Here is a 23,017-nt window from a genome sequence, read left to right on the forward strand (position 1 = left end):
AATGACTTACAGTATACATATCTTATTAAGAGGTAGAATATAGAGCCCGTTCACTTCAACTTTCCAAGTGAGAGAGCACAAGTGAATTTGCCATAAAGTTTATCCACCTTATTACCATCAAGAACGATTCGTTAGAAAGAAAGATAGGTAAAAAGATAAATAGCGACTCAAAAGTTTATATCTACGATCCATCGCATGGTAATAGATAAAGGTATGTCTCCTTATGTATTCATCATGTGAAAATAATAAGTTTCAACATTCTTATAATGGGTTAAATTTTTAGAATGTACACATGATTTTAAAAACTATTATTTACTTTTTTTTTACAACGACTTGAAGTTTTTTTGCTTTTTATTGGGGACTAAATTAAATCTTGCATTTTTTTGAAGGACTTAAATGAATTTTCCTTATGTTGATAAGGATAATAATGACAACACAGCACATGCAATATATAATACCATTAATTAGTTACATTAGAGGGTGTAGATTTGCATAGTTACACATGTAACATATTTTTAAAGTGTAACTAACAAGCACCAGTGGTCTAGTGGTAGAATAGTACCCTGCCACGGTACAGACCCGGGTTTGATTCCCGGATGGTGCAAAAATAGAGTTTTATTCATTTTGTTGCACTTTGACGTCCATGCTTTACCTTTTTTAGATGATAGTAATTGTAAATGGTCATTTATGAGCCTCAAAAGCAACATATTTTTTTTACCATAGTTTGAATTAAACTTGTTCGTTTTTTGTTTTTGAATTAGTTGGTTTTTTAATCAAGAATATTTTTTAAAGCATTGTATATAATGTTTATGAACATTTACTCTACGCTTTACCTACTAACTACTTTATATTTCACATTTTGATGTCATACTTTATTGTGATGTTTTTTTAAATGTTATAATTTCGTCCCAATGTCTTTATCTAATATGCTCAAATCTCTTTGTCGTTTTTTCCTTGTCTATCATTATATAGACTGAATTAAAGTCTTATGCGGAGGCTAGTAAGTTTGATTGTTGGAACCAAACCCGACAAGAGGACTGGTATATGGAAACTAGTTGACCTCCCTCCTTGTGTAAAACCAATAGGAGGCAGATGGACATACGAAATCAAGCATCACTGAGATGGTTGATTGAACGATATAAGGCAGATTGTGGCAAAAGGGTATACCAAAATATAGGGACTAGATTTGTTTGATACATACTCCACTCTAGCCAAAATGACCAAATGTGAGACTAGTAATCACACTAACTCCTAAACACAGTTGAAACATGCGTAAATTTGATATAAACAATACCTTCGTACATGGATACTTTTAAGAAGATGTTTATATGGAAGTAACCCCTGGGGATGTCGTGTCTAGGCCTAACCAAATTATTAAATCCATATATGGCCTCAAAAAGGCGAGTCGGAATCATTATGAGAAGTCGACCCTATTCCAACTTAATTATCAGCAAGCCGTCTCTAAAGCTCGCCTTTGTCCTTCGTATTATTGATAGTATTTTGTTATAAAGTGATACTAGTTGGTGACTAACTTATTAAATATGGCAACATCAAAGTAGTTCTCCAGGAATCCTTCAATATCAAGAACTTAGGTTTGCCTAAATACTTTCTTGGCATTGAATTCGCCCGTTCTAAATATGGAATGTTGAAATGTCAAATAAGATGCTTTCTTGATCTCATTTGTGATACATTCTTTATGGGCTCTAAGCCCATCTCCACACCATCTGATTACTCTGTAAATTGTTGTAGGACTGAGGGACTCTAGTTGTAATCATCCATACAAATTGAAGAAACATAGAAGGGTTCTTGTACCATACCATAACAAGAACTATTATCGCATACATCATTCAACAACACGGTAAATTTCTATACAAGCCTAGTCTTATTAACCACGATGTTGCAACTCGAGTAATCAAGTATCCCAAATAATGTGCAAGCAATGGTCTATTTTTACATAGAAAGTAACCACCGCAAATCCTTGGTTTCACAGACACCAATGGGATGGATGCATTGATTCTAGAAGAACCATTTCTTGGCAATGCTTATTCCCTTTTAAATATCCAATATCTTTGACAACCAATAAATAACTTACAGTATACATATCTTATTAAGAGGTAGAATATAGAGCCCGTTCACTTCAACTTTCCAAGTGAGAGAGCACAAGTGAATTTGCCATAAAGTTTATCCACCTTATTACCATCAAGAACGATTCGTTAGAAAGAAAGATAGGTAAAAAGATAAATAGCGACTCAAAAGTTTATATCTACGATCCATCGCATCGTAATAGATAAAGGTATGTCTTCATCATGTGAAAATAATAAGTTTCAACATTCTTATAATGGGTTAAATTTTTAGAATGTACACATGATTTTAAAAACTATTATTTACTTTTTTTTACAACGACTTGAAGTTTTTTTGCTTTTTATTGGGGACTAAATTAAATCTTGCATTTTTTTGAAGGACTTAAATGAATTTTCCTTATGTTGATAAGGATAATAATAACAACACAGCACATGCAATATATAATACCATTAATTAGTTACATTAGATGGTGTAGATTTGCATAGTTACACATGTAACATATTTTTAAAATGTAACCAACAAGCACCATTGGTCTAGTGGTAGAATATTACCCTGCCACGGTACAGACCCGGGTTCGATTCCCGGCTGGTGCACAAATAGAGTTTTATTCATTTTGTTGCACTTTGACGTCCATGCTTTACCTTTTTGAGATGATAGTAATTGTAAATGGTCATTTATGAGCGTCAAAAGCAACATATTTTTTTTTACCATAGTTTGAATTAAACTTGTTCGTTTTTTGTTTTTGAATTAGTTGGTTTTTTAATCAAGAATATTTTTTAAAGCATTGTATATAATATTTATGAACATTTAATCTACGCTTTACCTACTATCTACTTTATATTTCACATTTTGATGTCAGACTTTATTGTGATGTTTTTTTAAATGTTATAATCTCGTCCCAATGTCTTTATCTAATATGCTCAAATCTCTCTGTCGTTTTTTCCTTGTCTATCATTATACAGACTGAATTAAAGTCTTATGCGGAGGCTAGTAAGTTTGATTGTTGGAACCAAACCCGACAAGAGGATTGGTATATGGAAACTAGTTGACCTCCCTCCTTGTGTAAAACCAATAGGATTTAGATGGACATACGAAATCAAGCATCACTGAGATGGTTGATTGAACGATATAAGGCAGATTGTGGCAAAAGGGTATACCAAAATATAGGGACTAGATTTGCTTGATACATACTCCACTCTAGCCAAAATGACCAATGTGAGACTAGTAATCACACTAACTCCTAAACACAGTTGAAACATGCGTAAACTTGATATAAACAATACCTTCGTACATGGATACTTTTAAGAAGATGTTTATATGGAAGTAACTCCTGGGGATGTCGTGTCTAGGCCTAACCAAATTATTAAATCCATATATGGCCTCAAAAAGGCGAGTCGGAATCATTATGAGAAGTCGACCCTATTCCAAATTAATTATCAGCAAGCCGTCTCTAAAGCTCGCCTTTGTCCTTCGTATTATTGATAGTATTTTGTTATGAAGTGATACTAGCCCGTTTTGCCAGCTCTATAAGTCATCATCAATGTATTTTAAATCTCTCATTCCAGATACATAAAGAGTGGTTAAATAAGGTAATTTACCAAGTGGAGGAAGCCACTTACAGTTTTTACAGTTGTAGAGTATAACATCAACTAAGCCTTCCAAAATAGAAGTATTTCTCATCCAATCCGGAAAATGTATTCCTGCATATCCCTTAATCCCAAAACCCTTGAGACCTGTGTGAGGCTCAAGGACTTCAAGTACTCGCTCAACATTAGTATCAATGCCTTGTGAATTAGCATAACTATCCCATGACAGGTATAAGCGATTTAACTCCTTTTTACCAATCAAATTAGCTTCTTTAGCATCCCATTCACTTGACACATTCTCAAGGCCTTTGATGTGCAGCTTCCCTCCTAGTTGCAAGTCACGTAACTCTGCTAAACCAAATCCCTTCTTCGAACCCACAGTGAAAGTGCTCAATGTTTTTAGACAGGTTAACTTACTAATATTGGAAGGCGTTGATACTAATGAATTGCAATTTTTAATCAAAAGATGCCTGAGAGCTTGTAATTGTGTCAAGTGGTTTGGTAAACTTGATAGAATGTGACAAGAATCAAGTTTTAGTATTTCCAAATTCTGCAACTTACAAACAGACTCAGGCAAGGTTTCGATGAAACAATAAAAAAGTTCCAAATACCTTAGATGTGTTAAACTCTTTAGTGCCGAAAGTTCCGAGCAACTTGTTCGTAATGCTCGAAGAGGAGTGATTGATGGAAATGAACCTGTGTATCCAAAGGGAACATCTAACTGAAGAAAACTTCGTAATGATTCTGCTTTCTTGAATGGGATATGATAGTGTTGTAGTCCAATTGTTTATCAAAATTAATAAAGGAACAACTTATATGGTGAACTCTGGTAGACAAACTAGTCAAGCTTTCAGCCCCAGAAGCGAGACATTCTTCTCCCATAATAGACTGAGCTAAATCATGAAATAAATCATGCATTTTGAAAGTAACATTACCCTTTTCATCAGTTTTGACTTCTTGAAAAAATGACTTCGCGTATAATTCATTCCACACTTCATGACCAACATGCTCCACCTCTAAATTTCCTCTGGATGCAATAAATCCATTTGCCAACCAAAGATGGATTAGTTGTTCCTTCACCATTTCAAAATCCTTAGGAAAAACAGCACAAAAAGTAAAACACGGCCTCAGTGATGATTTCAAATTAAAGTAGCTTAGTCTCAAAGCAGACATGATAGGATTATCCTCGGATAAATTCCATAACTTGCTTTCCTTTATAGAAAGCCATTGACGTTCCTCCCTTTTAAAGCACAAAAGGCTTCCTAGTGCTTTGGCGGCAAGAGGCGAACCCACACATTTTCTAACTATCTCCTTGCCTATTGCTACAAGCTCTGCACGCCCCTCTCTATTTGGTCCAAAAGCGCATTGTTTGAACAAAGACCAGATGTCATCATCAGCTAAACCTGCCAAACCATGAGACGGATACGTTTCCATAATGGACGCAACAATATCAAGTCGAGTAGTGACCAAAACAGATGCCCCTTTCGTTCCATTTCCACATTGCAACAAATACTTCAACTTATTCCATTTCTCTTGGTCTTCACTCCACACATCATCAAGAACAAGTAAATACCTTTTGCTTTGCAAAATTTCTCGAACCTTTTTTTGCATTGCTTCTAAAGACGAGAAATTTCTCGAACCTTTTTTTGCATTGCTTCTAAAGACGAGAGATCTGGATTTTGTCCAACAGCAGATTCTATAATGGACTCCAAAACTTTCATCATACTAAAATCATCAGAAACACAAACCCATATTTTCAAGTTAAAATGTGTATTTACCCTTTCATCATTGAAGACCACCAGCATCGTTTAGAAGAAACTCGACAATCTTGTCTTTATCTTTGTCTCTTCCATATACTTTTGGTTCATTGACGACAGAGGTAGTTTGGCGCCATTCATCATCTCCTTGTAGGCGCTCCTCTGTGACTCCCAGGAATCGAACCTGGTTCTTGCATGTTGCCATGATGCTAGAGCTGGCAAAATGGGCCGGACAAACCGGGCCGGCCCGAAAGCCCGTAAACAATTCCGGGTTTGAACATAAAATTTTGAGCCCGTGTATCATCCGGGCTTAAAAGCCCGGCCCGTTAAAAGCCCGATGTGTTACCGGGCTAGCCCGCCGGGTTGCGGGTAGCCCGCTTATTTATATATTTTATTTTTTTATAAAAATTCTAACATACTCTGTTACAAATATCCATATTTTTTAAATTATTAATACAAGATTGGTTATTTATTATATTAAACATGTTAATATAATTGTTCAATATTTACACCTAGTAAAACAAACAAAGTATAAGTTCATGTCAAATAAACAAAGTATGTGTTCACAGTTCACACTAAGTTGTCTGACTACAATGTAGGAGCAAAAGTGTTTGGTTCATCAATTGTTGAAATTATCTCTTCAATTAATTTCTAATATTTGAAATAGATGATGAGGTAGCAGTATACTCTTCAATTAATTTAACTATGTTAATTTTTAAACTCTACATATTGCTCTGACAAAGTTTTTAATTATGGGAATGGTGCATTTTTTACCATTAAAGATAGAGCAGTAGAGTAACCTCTCACAAGACAAATTTATCTTGGACTTTATCAAATTCATCTTTTCATATTATTTCTTTATATTTTATTTTCACTATATTACTTGCAACTTATATTTTTATAGTTCTGTTTATTAACTTTCATTTAAAGCTAATCTTGTTCCTAAATGTTCTAAAGTTTAACTAAGTGAAATTAACTTATTAAGTTAAAGCTATTCATTTGCAAAGTCTATAGTTAATTTGAGATACAATTGTAAACTACTCCCTCTGTTCCTTTTTAAGTGTCGTTTTAGAAGAATTTTTTTGTTCCTATTTAAGTGTCATTTTATAATTTAATGTTATAATTTGTCATTTATACCCTTATTTTTTCAATAACTCCACCTCAAATTTTTCAATTAGTTATTGGAAAAAGAGAGTATATGATTGAATTTATTTAGAAAGAGAAAAATAAATAAGGGTATAATGGAAAAAGTAACTCTAATAATCCACTATCTTGGTGGAAGAGCTTTTTGCTAAAACGACACTTAAAAAGGAACGGAGGGAGTAATATATTTTTAAATTTTAGATTAGGATCTATTAATTTTTTAAAAAAAGTACTTTTTTAATTAAAAAAATAATATTAAATATAATCCGGGCCGGCCCGAATAACCGTAACTCTTAAAGGGCCGGGCTTGAACAACTAAATTATAGCCCGTTTAAATTCCGGGCTTTTTGGCCCGGCCCGACAAAGGCCCGAGCCCGTCACAGGCCGGCCCGATGCGGGCCGGGTAGCCCGTTTTGCCAGCTCTATAAGTCATCATCAATGTATTTTAAGTCTCTCATTCCAGATACATAAAGAGTGGTTAAATAAGGTAATTTACCAAGTGGAGGAAGCCACTTACAGTTTTTACAGTTGTAGAGTATAACATCAACTAAGCCTTCCAAAATAGAAGTATTTCTCATCCAATCCGGAAAATGTATTCCTGCATATCCCTTAATCCCAAAACCCTTGAGACCTGTGTGAGGCTCAAGGACTTCAAGTACTCGCTCAACATTAGTATCAATGCCTTGTGAATTAGCATAACTATCCCATGACAGGTATAAGCGATTTAACTCCTTTTTACCAATCAAATTAGCTTCTTTAGCATCCCATTCACTTGACACATTCTCAAGGCCTTTGATGTGCAGCTTCCCTCCTAGTTGCAAGTCACGTAACTCTGCTAAACCAAATCCCTTCTTCGAACCCACAGTGAAAGTGCTCAATGTTTTTAGACAGGTTAACTTACTAATATTGGAAGGCGTTGATACTAATGAATTGCAATTTTTAATCAAAAGATGCCTGAGAGCTTGTAATTGTGTCAAGTGGTTTGGTAAACTTGATAGAATGTGACAAGAATCAAGTTTTAGTATTTCCAAATTCTGCAACTTACAAACAGACTCAGGCAAGGTTTCGATGAAACAATAAAAAAGTTCCAAATACCTTAGATGTGTTAAACTCTTTAGTGCCGAAAGTTCCGAGCAACTTGTTCGTAATGCTCGAAGAGGAGTGATTGATGGAAATGAACCTGTGTATCCAAAGGGAACATCTAACTGAAGAAAACTTCGTAATGATTCTGCTTTCTTGAATGGGATATGATAGTGTTGTAGTCCAATTGTTTATCAAAATTAATAAAGGAACAACTTATATGGTGAACTCTGGTAGACAAACTAGTCAAGCTTTCAGCCCCAGAAGCGAGACATTCTTCTCCCATAATAGACTGAGCTAAATCATGAAATAAATCATGCATTTTGAAAGTAACATTACCCTTTTCATCAGTTTTGACTTCTTGAAAAAATGACTTCGCGTATAATTCATTCCACACTTCATGACCAACATGCTCCACCTCTAAATTTCCTCTGGATGCAATAAATCCATTTGCCAACCAAAGATGGATTAGTTGTTCCTTCACCATTTCAAAATCCTTAGGAAAAACAGCACAAAAAGTAAAACACGGCCTCAGTGATGATTTCAAATTAAAGTAGCTTAGTCTCAAAGCAGACATGATAGGATTATCCTCGGATAAATTCCATAACTTGCTTTCCTTTATAGAAAGCCATTGACGTTCCTCCCTTTTAAAGCACAAAAGGCTTCCTAGTGCTTTGGCGGCAAGAGGCGAACCCACACATTTTCTAACTATCTCCTTGCCTATTGCTACAAGCTCTGCACGCCCCTCTCTATTTGGTCCAAAAGCGCATTGTTTGAACAAAGACCAGATGTCATCATCAGCTAAACCTGCCAAACCATGAGACGGATACGTTTCCATAATGGACGCAACAATATCAAGTCGAGTAGTGACCAAAACAGATGCCCCTTTCGTTCCATTTCCACATTGCAACAAATACTTCAACTTATTCCATTTCTCTTGGTCTTCACTCCACACATCATCAAGAACAAGTAAATACCTTTTGCTTTGCAAAATTTCTCGAACCTTTTTTTGCATTGCTTCTAAAGACGAGAAATTTCTCGAACCTTTTTTTGCATTGCTTCTAAAGACGAGAGATCTGGATTTTGTCCAACAGCAGATTCTATAATGGACTCCAAAACTTTCATCATACTAAAATCATCAGAAACACAAACCCATATTTTCAAGTTAAAATGTGTATTTACCCTTTCATCATTGAAGACCACCAGCATCGTTTAGAAGAAACTCGACAATCTTGTCTTTATCTTTGTCTCTTCCATATACTTTTGGTTCATTGACGACAGAGGTAGTTTGGCGCCATTCATCATCTCCTTGTAGGCGCTCCTCTGTGACTCCCAGGAATCGAACCTGGTTCTTGCATGTTGCCATGATGCTAGAGCTGGCAAAATGGGCCGGACAAACCGGGCCGGCCCGAAAGCCCGTAAACAATTCCGGGTTTGAACATAAAATTTTGAGCCCGTGTATCATCCGGGCTTAAAAGCCCGGCCCGTTAAAAGCCCGATGTGTTACCGGGCTAGCCCGCCGGGTTGCGGGTAGCCCGCTTATTTATATATTTTATTTTTTTATAAAAATTCTAACATACTCTGTTACAAATATCCATATTTTTTAAATTATTAATACAAGATTGGTTATTTATTATATTAAACATGTTAATATAATTGTTCAATATTTACACCTAGTAAAACAAACAAAGTATAAGTTCATGTCAAATAAACAAAGTATGTGTTCACAGTTCACACTAAGTTGTCTGACTACAATGTAGGAGCAAAAGTGTTTGGTTCATCAATTGTTGAAATTATCTCTTCAATTAATTTCTAATATTTGAAATAGATGATGAGGTAGCAGTATACTCTTCAATTAATTTAACTATGTTAATTTTTAAACTCTACATATTGCTCTGACAAAGTTTTTAATTATGGGAATGGTGCATTTTTTACCATTAAAGATAGAGCAGTAGAGTAACCTCTCACAAGACAAATTTATCTTGGACTTTATCAAATTCATCTTTTCATATTATTTCTTTATATTTTATTTTCACTATATTACTTGCAACTTATATTTTTATAGTTCTGTTTATTAACTTTCATTTAAAGCTAATCTTGTTCCTAAATGTTCTAAAGTTTAACTAAGTGAAATTAACTTATTAAGTTAAAGCTATTCATTTGCAAAGTCTATAGTTAATTTGAGATACAATTGTAAACTACTCCCTTTGTTCCTTTTTAAGTGTCGTTTTAGAAGAATTTTTTTGTTCCTATTTAAGTGTCATTTTATAATTTAATGTTATAATTTGTCATTTATACCCTTATTTTTTCAATAACTCCACCTCAAATTTTTCAATTAGTTATTGGAAAAAGAGAGTATATGATTGAATTTATTTAGAAAGAGAAAAATAAATAAGGGTATAATGGAAAAAGTAACTCTAATAATCCACTATCTTGGTGGAAGAGCTTTTTGCTAAAACGACACTTAAAAAGGAACGGAGGGAGTAATATATTTTTAAATTTTAGATTAGGATCTATTAATTTTTTAAAAAAAGTACTTTTTTAATTAAAAAAATAATATTAAATATAATCCGGGCCGGCCCGAATAACCGTAACTCTTAAAGGGCCGGGCTTGAACAACTAAATTATAGCCCGTTTAAATTCCGGGCTTTTTGGCCCGGCCCGACAAAGGCCCGAGCCCGTCACAGGCCGGCCCGATGCGGGCCGGGTAGCCCGTTTTGCCAGCTCTAGGTGCGGGCACGAGTACCTTACTACCCAACCCGCCCCATACTCACACTACATATTTCTATAATGTCATTTATATTATTATATAAAAATGCATGATTCTAAATTTTTTTAAAAATATATCGCTATTAAATGATTACACATTTTAATCAAAGTGTTTATTTGTTTCTTAACTCAACAATAACATACATAATTTTTTTAATATTGTTAAAAAGACTTAAATTATATGATATTTTGTAATTAAACGATTTAATTTTACTATAAATGCGGGTAAATGGGTACGGGTATGGGCATTGAGGTACCCACAGGGTATGGGTACGGGCATGAATTGATGCCCACGCGAGTTTGGACTCGGGTACGAGGATTTTTTTAAACTGCGGATATGGGGACGGGTACTATAGGACCCTGCCCAAACCCTGCCCATTGCCATCCCTAACAAGAACTATTATCGCATACATCATTTAACAACACGATAAATTTCTATACAAGCCTAGTCTTATTAACCACGATGTTGCAACTCGAGTAATAAAGTATCCCAAATAATGTGCAAGCAATGGTCTATTTTTACATAGAAAGTAACCACCGCAAATCCTTGGTTTCATAGAAAGTATCCAATATCTTTGACAACCAATAAATAACTTACGGTATACATATCATATTAAGAGGTAGAATATAGAGCCCGTTCACTTCAAATTTCCAAGTGAGAGAGCACAAGTGAATTTGCCATAAAGTTTATCCGCCTTATTACCATCAAGAACGATTCGTTAGAAAGAAAGATAGGTAAAAAGATAAATAGCGACTCAAAAGTTTATATCTACGATCCATCGCATCGTAATAGATAAAGGTATGTCTCCTTATGTCTTCATCATGTGAAAATAATAAGTTTCAACATTCTTATAATGTGTTAAATTTCTAGAATGTACACATGATTTTAAAAACTATTATTTACTTTTGTTTACAACGACTTGAAGTTTGTTTGCTTTTTATTGGGGACTAAATTAAATCTTGCATTTTTTTGAAGGACTTAATTGAATTTTCCTTATGTTGATAAGGATAATAATAACAACACAGCACGTGCAATATATAATACCATTAATTAGTTACATTAGATGGTGTAGATTTGCATAGTTACACGTGTAACATATTTTTAAAGTGTTACCAACAAGCACCAGTGGTCTAGTGGTAGAATAGTACCCTGCCACGGTACAGACCCGGGTTCGATTCCCGGCTGGTACACAAATAGGGTTTTTTCATTTTGTTGCACTTTGACGTCCATGCTTCACCTTTTTTAGTTCATAGTAATTGTAAATGGTCATTTATGAGCCTCAAAAGCAACATTTTTTTTTACCATAGTTTGAATTAAACTTGTTCGTTTTTTGTTTTTGAATTAGTTGGTTTTTTAATCAAGAATATTTTTTAAAGCATTATATATAACGTTTATGAACATTTAATCTATGATTTACCTACTATCTACTTTATATTTCACATTTCGATGTCATACTTTATTGTGATGTTTTTTTAAATGTTATAATCTCGTCCCAATGTCTTTATCTAATATGCTCAAATCTCTCTGTCGTTTTTTCCTTGTCTATCATTATACAGACTGAATTAAAGTCTTATGCGGAGGCTAGTAAGTTTGATTGTTAGAACCAAACCCGACAAGAGGACTGGTATGTGGAAACTAGTTGACATCCCTCCTTGTGTAAAACCAATAGGATGCAGATGGACATACGAAATCAAGCATCACTGAGATGGTTGATTGAACGATATAAGGCAGATTGTGGCAAAAGGGTATACCAAAATATAGGGACTAGATTTGTTTGGTACATACTCCACTCTAGCCAAAATGACCAATGTGAGACTAGTAATCACACTATCTCCTAAACACAGTTGAAACATGCGTAAACTTGATATAAACAATACCTTCGTACATGGATACTTTCAAGAAGATGTTTATATGGAAGTAACCCCTGGGGATGTAGTGTCTAGGCCTAACCAAATTATTAAATCCATATATGGCCTCAAAAAGGCGAGTTGGAATCATTATGAGAAGTTGACCTTATTCCAACTTAATTATCAGCAAGCCGTCTCTAAAGCTCGCCTTTGTCCTTCGTATTATTGATAGTATTTTTTTATGAAGTGTTACTAGTTGGTGGCTAACTTATTAAATTTGGCAACATCAAAGTAGTTCTCCAGGAATCCTTCAAGATCAAGAATTTAGGTTTGCCTAAATACTTTCTTGGCATTGAATTCGCCCATTCTAAATAAGGAATGTTGAATTGTCAAATAAGATGCTTTCTTGATCTAATTTGTGATACATTCTTTCTGGGCTATAAGCCCATCTCCACACCATCTGATTACTCTGTAAATTGCTGCAGGACTGTGGGACTCTAGCTGTAATCATTCATACAAATTGAAGAAACATAGAAGGGTTATTGTACCATACCATAACAAGAACTATTATCGCATACATCATTCAACAACACGGTAAATTTCTATACAAGCCTAGTCTCATTAACCACGATGTTGCAACTCGAGTAATCAAGTATCCCAAATAATGTGCAAGCAATGGTCTATTTTTACATAGAAAGTAACCACCGTAAATCCTTGGTTTCACAGACGCCAATGGGATGGATGCATTGATTCTAGAAGAACCATTTCTTGGCAATGCTTATTCCCTTTTAAATATCCAATATCTTTGACAACTAATAAATAACTTACAGTATACATATCATATTAAGAGGTAGAATATAGAGCCCGTTCACTTCAACTATCCAAGTGAGAGAGTACAAGTGAATTTGCCATAAAGTTTCTCCACCTTATTACCATCAAGAACAATTCGTTAGAAACAAAGATAGGATAAAAGATAAATAGCGACTCAAAAGTTTATATTTACGATCCATCGCATCGTAATAGATGAAGGTATGTCTCCTTATGTCTTCATCATGTGAAAATAATAAGTTTCAACATTCTTATAATGTGTAAAATTTCTAGAATGAACACATGATTTTAAAAACTATTATTTACTTTTTTTACAACGACTCGAAGTTTTTTTTCTTTTTATTGGGGACCAAATTAAATCTTGCATTTTTATGAAGAACTTAATTGAATTTTCCTTATGTTGATAAGGATAAGAATAACAACATAGCCCGTATAATATATAATACCATTAATTAGTTACATTAGATGGTGTAGATTTGCATAGTTACACATGTAATATATTTTTAAAGTGTTACAAACAAGCACCACTGGTCTAGTGGTAGAATAGTACTCTCTAACGGTATAGACCCATAGACCCAAGTTCGATTCCCGACTGGTTCATAGCTAGAGCTGTGATGAACCTAGTTGTCATGTTTGATTTCAAACTTGTATTAAATAAAACCATCAAGAATTCAAATTATTATAATTAGCTAAAAAGGGGGACTTAAGGAGACGGGTGTAAGAATAGGCGAGACAGTTTTTTGCAGGTGGCGGATTTTAATGGGGAGAGCTTTGGCGGGTGGCAGGTTATTGCGGGTCGAGTTTTGGTGGACGGCGAATCCAAAATTTCAACCTAACCTACAAATTTTTTGATGGATACGCGGACCAGTCTGATGGACCACAACCCATTTTTGCAACCCATAGTTAAACAATAACAATTTTTTAATTTAGTAAAGGATAGCTCTTCACCACTAAAGGTGGAAAGAGCAACCCGAAAAGAAAAACCATTGCTTGATTATTGGGTTAAATATGTATGAGGTCCCTGTAAATATGGCACTTTTCAGTTTTAGTCCCTACAAAAATTTCCTTCGAACTTTGGTCCCTGTAAGTTTTTCCGTCCCCATTAAGAGTCCCTCCCGTTAGATTCCACTAACGGAGGGTGACGTGTCATGCCAAAGGTGTGAATTTTTTTTTACAGCTGTTTTTATTGGTGACACGTAGGACAATTGTGTTTAGACATAAGGGGATCGTGAAAAAACTTTAACCCTAATTTCTTCTGCAGCTTATTCTTATGCAGCTTCGTTCTTCATCTCCACACTCTCAAATTTCACAATCCCTTCTTTGGCTTCCTTCTCTTGCTTCGTTTGAGTTAGTCGCTCAATTGAATACGTCGCTTGCAATCTCACGATGTCATCTTCGTCTAGGAGAACGAAGCCAACATCTTCATCAAGTGTGAGTACACGTCCAGGTAGGAGATGTGCGTGTGATGCTCGTATGATTTCGTATTACTGTAAGAATGGAGCTAACAAAGGGCGCCTGTTTTGGAGATGTCCATTTTGGCAAGGTGATGAAACTTGTAACTTATTTATATGGGATGATGATATTGCTCAACGAACCGGTGTTCACGAAATGTCAGATCATGAGAGCAAGATGAAGGAGGTATCAATTTCTCTTGAAACTATGAGAGAGTTGTACGAAATTTCACAGAAGAAGAACAAGAAATTGAAGGTGAAGATAAAGTCAGATGTTGTGTATGGAAAGATGAAGACTTGGTGTATTGTTGTGTCTGTAATAGTCAATTTGTATTTTCTATGGAAATGTAATTGTTGAATCAGTGTTTGGAATGATCATTTTGGATGTAATGTTGTTGGTACTAAATCTGAGTTTGTTAATTGTTGAATTTGAATTAGTATCTGAGTTTGTTAATTGTTGAATTTGAATTAGTTAAATGTAATGTTTGTTAATTTGTTGAATTTGAATTAGTTAAATGTAATGTTTGTTAATCTGAGTTGGATGTAATGTGAGTTGGATGTAATGTTTTGTTGTATCAGTGTGTTTTGTATGGCCAATATGTATTAATGTTGTATCAGTTATTCTCATTCAATTATAATCTGTTTTTTTGTTTACACCAGTTGACATATATGTGTCTATAATTTGGCTATATTTTGTCTATATTTTACTATAAAATTTGACATATAGTTGACTATAAAATGTGTCATCAAAGTGACATATAATTCATCTTTAAACCGACCTGTAAAACATATATACTTGACCATAAAATTTGATCAGTACTTGTCATATAAAGTCACCTACTAATGACTTATAATTGGTCTCCAAAATTTGCACAAAAAACCATTGACATAACATTAGTTTTGATACATATGTTCACAAAACACAAGGCAGATAGCAGTAACATGAAAATAGTTAGAGGACTAGCCTCACTAACATTACAATCATAACATTTTTCCTACTGAGTTCATTCAAACTAAACAACATGGCATCACTAAGTCATCCTACTGAGTCATCCTTTTGCAAATGGCCTCCCAATCTTCTGACTGCTTCCCACCCTTGGATTGGTTTGAGGTTGCTTCATCTTCATAAATGACCAAAGGGTCATCAGGCTTCTTTCCAGGGCCAGGTATATTCTTTGTTTTTATGGTCCTAAGTCTGTCACTCTGCCTTTTTTGAACACCCATATCAACAATCTTCTTGGGCTTATGCTTCTGGATTGGTTTTTTGACCTAGTAATAATGAACAAGTACAGTTAATCTATATGAATCAGTCATTTAAAAAAGTGTGAAGTGTCCAAATAAGACTTACAGGTTCTGAACATGTTGGCCTGGATGAAGAAGAAGCAGTGGATTTGGAAGTTTTCTTGACCACCTTTGGAGCTTTACCAACAAAAGTTTTGACTGTTCTTTTCACAGGAGATGTGTCAACATTCAATGGTTGAACATCTAGAATTTCATCATCATCAAGAATCTTAGCCAATGTTTCAGCATCTATACCACAATACTTTTTAAGAGACGACTGTGAATCATTGATGTCAGTATTGGGAGCATCTTGAACATCATCTTGTACAGGGACAGCATCTTGAACATCATCTTGAACAGGGTCAGCATCTTGCACAGGGATATCAGCTTGTACATCAGCCTTTTCAGGAACAGAATCAGGAACTGGAACATCATCTTGCATAGGAATATCAGCTTGGACATCATCCTTTTCAGGAACTGCATCAGGAACAGCATTTGCAGCTACATCACATTCTGGTTCAACAGTCTTAGATTTTTTTGTCTTGGGTGCCACTTTATCTTTCTTTTTCTTGTTGATAGACCCTGTAGGCCTCCCCTGAAAAAAATCATAAGACATATGTCAGTCTCATAAACTAAAAAATGCAGGAAAAAAGAAATAATTAAGTTAGTTCCAATACCCTTTTTTTGCTTGTTTGACTAGCCTGAGTAGGAGCCTCTTGTGTTGGAGCCTCTTGTGTTGGAGCATCTTGTGTTGGAGCCTCTTGTGTTGGAGCATCTTGTGTTGGAGCCTCTTGTGATGTTCTTGCAGCAGATACAACAACTATTTGCTTATTTTTCTTGCAGGTCCTCTTGTTATGACCTAGTACAAAGCATATCTTGCATCTGTGGGATGTATTTGTTCTTTGCCACTTGGTTTGATTTGCCTCATCAGGTTCTCTCCTGCGTAGTTTTTTGGGCCTCCCTGGGCCACGTTTGAACAATGGTGGCATGATAATAGGATGTGCTGTCTTAGGCCACTTATTTTGCCCATTCAAAGGTGTTATCACCTCACTATAACAGTGTTCATAAGTGGTCCTAAGATAACATTTGTGCACATACTTAACTGGGTCATCAACTTTCCTATGAATGGCTGCTACAGCATGCCTACATGGTATCCCAATCAACTCCCAATAGTTACATGAACAAGTGTGTTTTTCTAGGTCCACTACAAAGCTATCAGTGAAAAGCACATGTGTTACCTGAAATGTTAACCTACCAGCATACGTAGCTGTCCAACTAGCACTTTTCTCTATTTCTCTATCTAGTCTCCTTAATGGTTTGGTCATTACATAACCCTTATAAGCATTCACCTTTTCCCTAAGTGTTGCAAACCTACCCATCAAGTAGTTTCTGATCCACTCAAACATTGTTATAATTGGTTTGTCTCTTTGCAAAAGTATGGTAGCATTAAATGATTCACTAAGATTATTCATTAAAACATCACATTTTGAGTAGAAAGGAAATGCATGCTTACACCATTTGTGTTTGGGGATTGCCTGCAGCCACTCATAAGCATCCACATTTGCTTCCTTGATCATGAGCATCTTTGCCTCATGTGCCTCATAATAAGTTGCCTTAGCAGCAGCCATCATTAGATCCCTAAACAATGTCCCTCCACCAAACTTCTTTTTGAAGTTAGCATAAAGATGCCTTAAACAGAATCTATGCTCAAAGGAAGGATACTCCTCATCAAACACATTGACCAGACCCTGAAACAAATACAAATACTTTTAAGTAAACATTGTATAACATACATACTTTGTATTTTAAGTAAACAACCTAAATATTGTACCTTTTGCTGGTCAGAGATAAAACACCATCTTCCATCACCAATATCTTCCAACAACAACTTCATGAACCAGCTCCAAGTGTCCTTTGATTCATTTTCTACAACTGCAAATGCAATTGGCAAGTACTGATCATTTGGATCTCTTCCTACAGCAATGAGCAGAATTCCACCATATTTATGCTTCAAGTGACATCCATCCAATCCAATGAAAGGTCTACATGCTTTTTTTAATGCCATCTTAGTCCCATCAAAACACATATAACACTTCTCAAATCTTGGATTTAACCCTTCACCAGCACATGTTGTATTGAGTTTGAATGTATTCCCTGGGGATGCCCTTCTTAACTCAGCACCATAAGACCAAAGGAGGTTGAATTGCTGACTAGAGTCACCTTCCACAATCTGTCTAGCAATCTGCCTTGCCTTGAATGCCCTACAACCTGGAATTTCTGTTGCATATCTAAGCCTAACATCTGCCACCACATCATTCAACTTCATCTTTGTGTTGTTCTTCAACCCATCAACAATGACCTTAGCCACCCAATCAGCTTTAGCACATCTATTAAAGAACTGTCTTCCACACTTGTGCTTAGAATACAAGGTTTTAATCCTAAAAGTAGTGGATGTTAGGACTCTACTACATAACACAGTGTAATCACACTTCTCCTTATCCTTACATACAACCCTACATCTATTGGCATCATTCTTTACAAACTTAACTTCCCTCCCATTAAGAACATTGTGCTCTAGTATAGCATCTTTAAACTGCTTAAGTGAACGAAACTCCATTCCAACTTTAAAAACAAAATCTTTTGTGAAAGATTCTTCTGCATTGAACCTTATAACACATGGTCTGTCATCACCACTATCATCATCAGCTCCACTGTCCAATTCATCTGTCATGTATTCCTCCTCAATTACATGTGCCTTGCCCATCTCATCTGTAATAAATATGTTATTGTCTGTTTCATTAGGGACAGCATTGTTTGTAACAGGTGGACTCCTGACTTCACTAGTTTTACCTACACCCACTAGTTCCTCAAAGTCATCTTCAAACCCATTCATCCTTTCTTCCTCACTGTCATCAAAGTGTACATCCTTGATACTCTCATCACTTGAATCTCCACTGCATTCATGTAATGGTTCCTTCTCTGATGCACAAGCCTTACCCTTCCCTTTTTGCCTAACAGATTCCATAAAAGTCAGCTCTCCTTCATCTGGTTTTGGCTCACAATATATCTCAACTTCAGCTCCATGACCAACAGCATAAGCAGCCAACTCAGCAGAATCTCCATCATCTCTGAATGGATTTAAATCAGCTTCAAATGATCCTGCTTCATGTTTCCACCACATCTTAACCCTCTCAAAATCAAATTCAGGGTCAATACTCTTAACTAAATCACAGGCCTCAAAGAAAGACCAATAGTCACTATCTTGACCACTAAAAGCATACATGTCCCCACCATTGTATTTCAGTTCAGGGTCTTTTACAAACTTGCCCCTTGTGTAGAAAATAACTTTAAACTTAGACATTTCCTGTTAGGTCAACACAATACTTAATTCATTTTCTAACTAGGGAAACACAATACTTAATTCATTTTCTAACTAGGGCAACAAAAAACGACAGATAAAGTACATATGCTGTACTCAACAGATACGACTAAATAATCAAAATCTTTGTCCTATAGTAGTTAATGTTTGTTTAACAACCACTATGATTAGAAAATAGCAAAAAGTCTAAGAAAGATGAACCATTCACATACCTGGTCCACGGAAAAGAGAACGAACGACTCAGCTCCAATATGCTTCGTTTTGGGACCACAAGATGCTTCGTTTTGGGACCACAAGATGCTTCGTTTTAGGACCACAATGATTCTTCTTGTCTAGGTTGTTGGGACCACGATGGAAGTTGGAAGAGAGAAGTGTTATCTAGGGTTTGCAGTTGAAAAGAGGAGAGCTTCAGTGAAAAAGAAAGACTTAATCTGTGGGTGAGATTTTGTTTAAGAGATTTAACCCTTATCATTTCCACGCTGGCAAATCAGAAAGAAATAATATCCACGTATGCGTTACACGTCACCCTCCGTTAGTGGAATCTAACGGGAGGGACTCTTAATGGGGACGGAAAAACTTACAGGGACCAAAGTTCGAAGGAAATTTTTGTAGGGACTAAAACTGGAAAGTGCCATATTTACAGGGACTAAAAACTTATTTAACCCTTGATTATTTCCACAATGTAATTTGGGCAATCCACGAAAAGTAAAGAATCTCCACACAGCTAGTTAGTACTATATTTAGTACTACAAGCACTATTCCAGTACAACAAACCAGAAAAAGAAAAAAAAATTAGTTTCCCACTAAACATTCTTCACTAATCACTTATCTTTATGAAGCTTAAAAGCCAATCAAAGTATTTTTGTTATAAAATTTGCCACAACTTATGAAACAGCTATCCGAATTCAAACGCCGGCCAGCTTATTAAATAAGCTGGGGCCTTTGATGCAGACTCATGTTTCGTAGTTATTATTAAGTTTCATTTTCAAATTTTCTTTCAACTACAGTAACAACTAAAGAATAATCAACATAAACCATTTAACTAAAGTAATGAGTGGGGTACCAAGTTAGAAAAAAATCTCAGGGTGCAACGTGCAAATATATGGCTGAAAAGACTAATTATAAAAAGAAAAAAATAGCTAGTAACTCAGACGCAACCAAAAAGAAAATGTGACATCTCATGATGAAGATTTACATGAGCTCCAATCTAAGTTATAATAATAATCATAATAATCTAAATCTACTTTATGTCCACATCTTTGTCTTTATAGATTTGCCAACATGTTTATCCTAGACCTAAACATATCTCTATCATCATAACACAATAATATTAGGAGTTTGGACCCAGCAAACTCATTTTTATTACCATGATCCCGACAACTATCTCATGCAATTTGCTTCTATATACAACAAATACTTGAGAACTTTAAAGATGCAAACAAAAACACAAGCATCTTTCTTTCAATTGTGATATATTGATTGGGTGTTTGTTTCCATGCTATTGCTGTTTCTATGGGACCTTACCCAACTACTTGGCTCCCCACACCACGCGGATTCTGTAACATCCCCCACCTATTTACATTGAAAAAAACGTAACTCATTGATAGTGTAAGCAAAGTGATGATAATGACATTACATAAACTAGGTTTAACCTTAACTCCTTAAGTAAATCTCGTGCATTTAACTTCAAATAAACAAACTTAACCAAAAAAAACTTCAAATAGACAAGTATGAATATAACATATAATATATGATAATAAAATAACAAATAAACCCTAGTTACTTCACAGCGATAGTGTAAATAATAAAATGCTGCGAGTACAATAGTATATTCTACATAGTTTTTTTTTCTTATCATCTTCAACCTCATAATAATTCTCACCATGGGTGAGTGACCTTGAAGCTAAACGATTAATAGTTCCAAAATGATTAAAGAAATAACTATAACACTAATAATCATCATAAGGATATGTACAATTTGAAGAACTGAAAACTAACCCCAAAGAAATAGGGGATTAATTTACCTTGAGGAAACAGGGTTTAAGGCTCTAGCAAAGCCATTCATGGCCCCATAACCCTTAGAACTAAAACCCAAACAACCAAGCAAACCTTGTCTGTAGGGCAAAAAGGTCTTTCTCCTCAACTCTTCAGCTTGTGCTCTGTTTGCTTTATAGTGTAACTCATGTGGAGAAGGTGGAACGCGTCTCTTCCCAACGCCATTCATGGGCTTTCCCGTCATTTTCTTAGCCCAGCTATGAGATGTAGAAGAAGATGAACTTCCTTTACTTGATGAACCTGAACCATTTCTATGTGTTTCACTAGTTTTCTCCTTTGAAATCTGGGGATGTGGATTTGGATTGCTAGAGTTAGATTTCTTGTCTTTTATTGGAGAAAATGAAATGGTTGACCAGAACTTGTTGTTACTTCTTCCTTCACTTTTGCTTCTTAGAAAATCCTTCAAGAAAACCCATCTCTTAGAGCTTCTTCCAGCTGAAGAAGATCTAGAAGATGAAGCTGAATCTGGAGGTGTTATTATCTCTATTCTCTCCAAACCCATCTCATCAACTTTAACATTCTCCATTTCACCGTTATCATTGTTCTGGTTTTCAATCTCACAAGCTTCATCATCATTATCATTATCATCATGATGATGGTGATGTTGTTCTTCGTTGTTCTCGTTCTCCGTCCACTCCAAATGCGTGTTACTTCTCAACGGCGACATAGATCTGGTTCTTCTCCTAACAGATTTATCTCTCAGCCTCAGATCTCTCCCACGAACAACTTCATTTTCTTCTTCATCTTCTTCCTCCAGATCCAGCAAAGGAGCAAGAACCTGAGGACGTTCCAAGTGAGAAGAAAGCTTCATGGGACGGATCTGACCGTTCAGGAACAACTCATCCGCGGAGGTCATTGAGCCGGGAACGGCTGAACCGGTGGATCCGAACCGGGCCGAGAATTCAAACTCGTAACTCAGAGGAACAGAAGAGGTTGTAGTAGTTTGGTGGTGGTAAGAGGAAGAAGCGGTTATAGAAAAATGTAACGGACTCGCCGGAGCACTGTAGAAGTAACCGGAGGAGATAGGTGGTCCGCCGCGACCTGGACTCGAAGGAGCGCTCACGTAAGGAGTGGAACAGTTACTGTCTATATCATCGTAAAAGGTTTCGGCATTGTTGGAGTTTGAAGGTTCTAGATTTGTGTTTTGGGTAGGTTTTTGAAGCTCTTCCATTGCTATTTTGTGTCTGTGTAGTGTTGAGTGCGAAGCTTGAAGATAGAAAAAAAAATAGATGCAAACGAGTGATATATATATATATATATATATATGTATATATATATATATATATATATATATATATATATATATATATATATATATATATATATATATATATATATATATATATATATATATATATATATATATATATATATATATATATATATATATATATATATATAACCTAAGATATTAGTAGGATTAAGAAAAAAAATTATGACAAATGACAGATGATAGAGTTTTGCTGTAATACTATTATTGTGGAATTTGTAAATTGATTTTACGAAATTGTCCTTATTTATGTGTTTTTATGACATGAATTGCCATTAATTATTCTTTTTCTACTTTTTATGGCTAAACCAAAATTGTACTTTGGGAAAACCAAATTAGAGGTTGAGGTGGGTTGGTAACGACGTGAGGCACTCGCTTTTATGCTTGCTTCCCTCACAATTCTTTTTGAGGCTTTCGTTCGTTAAATTACTTCGTTTTGGAATTACTTTTCTCAACTGTATCCAATGAGTTTACTTGTTTTATCGAGG

At 35.4% G+C, this 23,017-nt stretch overlaps 2 protein-coding genes, 1 non-coding gene and 1 pseudogene across 4 annotated transcripts; 1 reads left to right on the forward strand and 3 right to left on the reverse strand.

The window, feature by feature from the left end:
• Positions 1–3,606: 3,606 nt before the first annotated feature.
• LOC131653165 (putative disease resistance protein RGA1) lies at positions 3,607–8,857 on the reverse strand (annotated as a pseudogene).
• A 2,680-nt stretch (positions 8,858–11,537) lies between these two features.
• TRNAG-GCC (transfer RNA glycine (anticodon GCC)) lies at positions 11,538–11,608 on the forward strand. The gene has a single exon. It is a non-coding gene; the product is annotated as a tRNA-Gly (tRNA).
• A 2,780-nt stretch (positions 11,609–14,388) lies between these two features.
• On the reverse strand, positions 14,389–19,886 carry LOC131644052 (uncharacterized). 2 transcript variants are annotated; one of them, XM_058914442.1, is made up of 5 exons: positions 19,417–19,886; positions 17,657–19,189; positions 16,503–17,573; positions 15,893–16,420; positions 14,389–15,813 (listed from the first exon to the last, which is right to left on the reverse strand). In XM_058914442.1, exons 2-5 carry the CDS (start codon positions 19,184–19,186, stop codon positions 15,586–15,588), a joined length of 3,357 nt encoding a protein of 1,118 aa, XP_058770425.1. In that variant the 5' UTR covers positions 19,187–19,189; positions 19,417–19,886; the 3' UTR covers positions 14,389–15,585. The 2 variants fall into 2 exon arrangements, with proteins under 2 accessions (XP_058770425.1, XP_058770424.1); XM_058914441.1 differs by having other exon boundaries at positions 17,657–19,886.
• A 583-nt stretch (positions 19,887–20,469) lies between these two features.
• Positions 20,470–22,490, reverse strand: LOC131644053 (uncharacterized). Its single transcript, XM_058914443.1, has 2 exons — positions 21,229–22,490; positions 20,470–20,776 (listed from the first exon to the last, which is right to left on the reverse strand). Exons 1-2 carry the CDS (start codon positions 22,428–22,430, stop codon positions 20,725–20,727), a joined length of 1,254 nt encoding a protein of 417 aa, XP_058770426.1. The 5' UTR covers positions 22,431–22,490; the 3' UTR covers positions 20,470–20,724.
• Positions 22,491–23,017: the final 527 nt, after the last annotated feature.

This window comes from Vicia villosa, linkage group LG1 (assembly GCF_029867415.1).
Source record: "Vicia villosa cultivar HV-30 ecotype Madison, WI linkage group LG1, Vvil1.0, whole genome shotgun sequence".
NCBI lineage: Eukaryota > Viridiplantae > Streptophyta > Magnoliopsida > Fabales > Fabaceae > Vicia > Vicia villosa.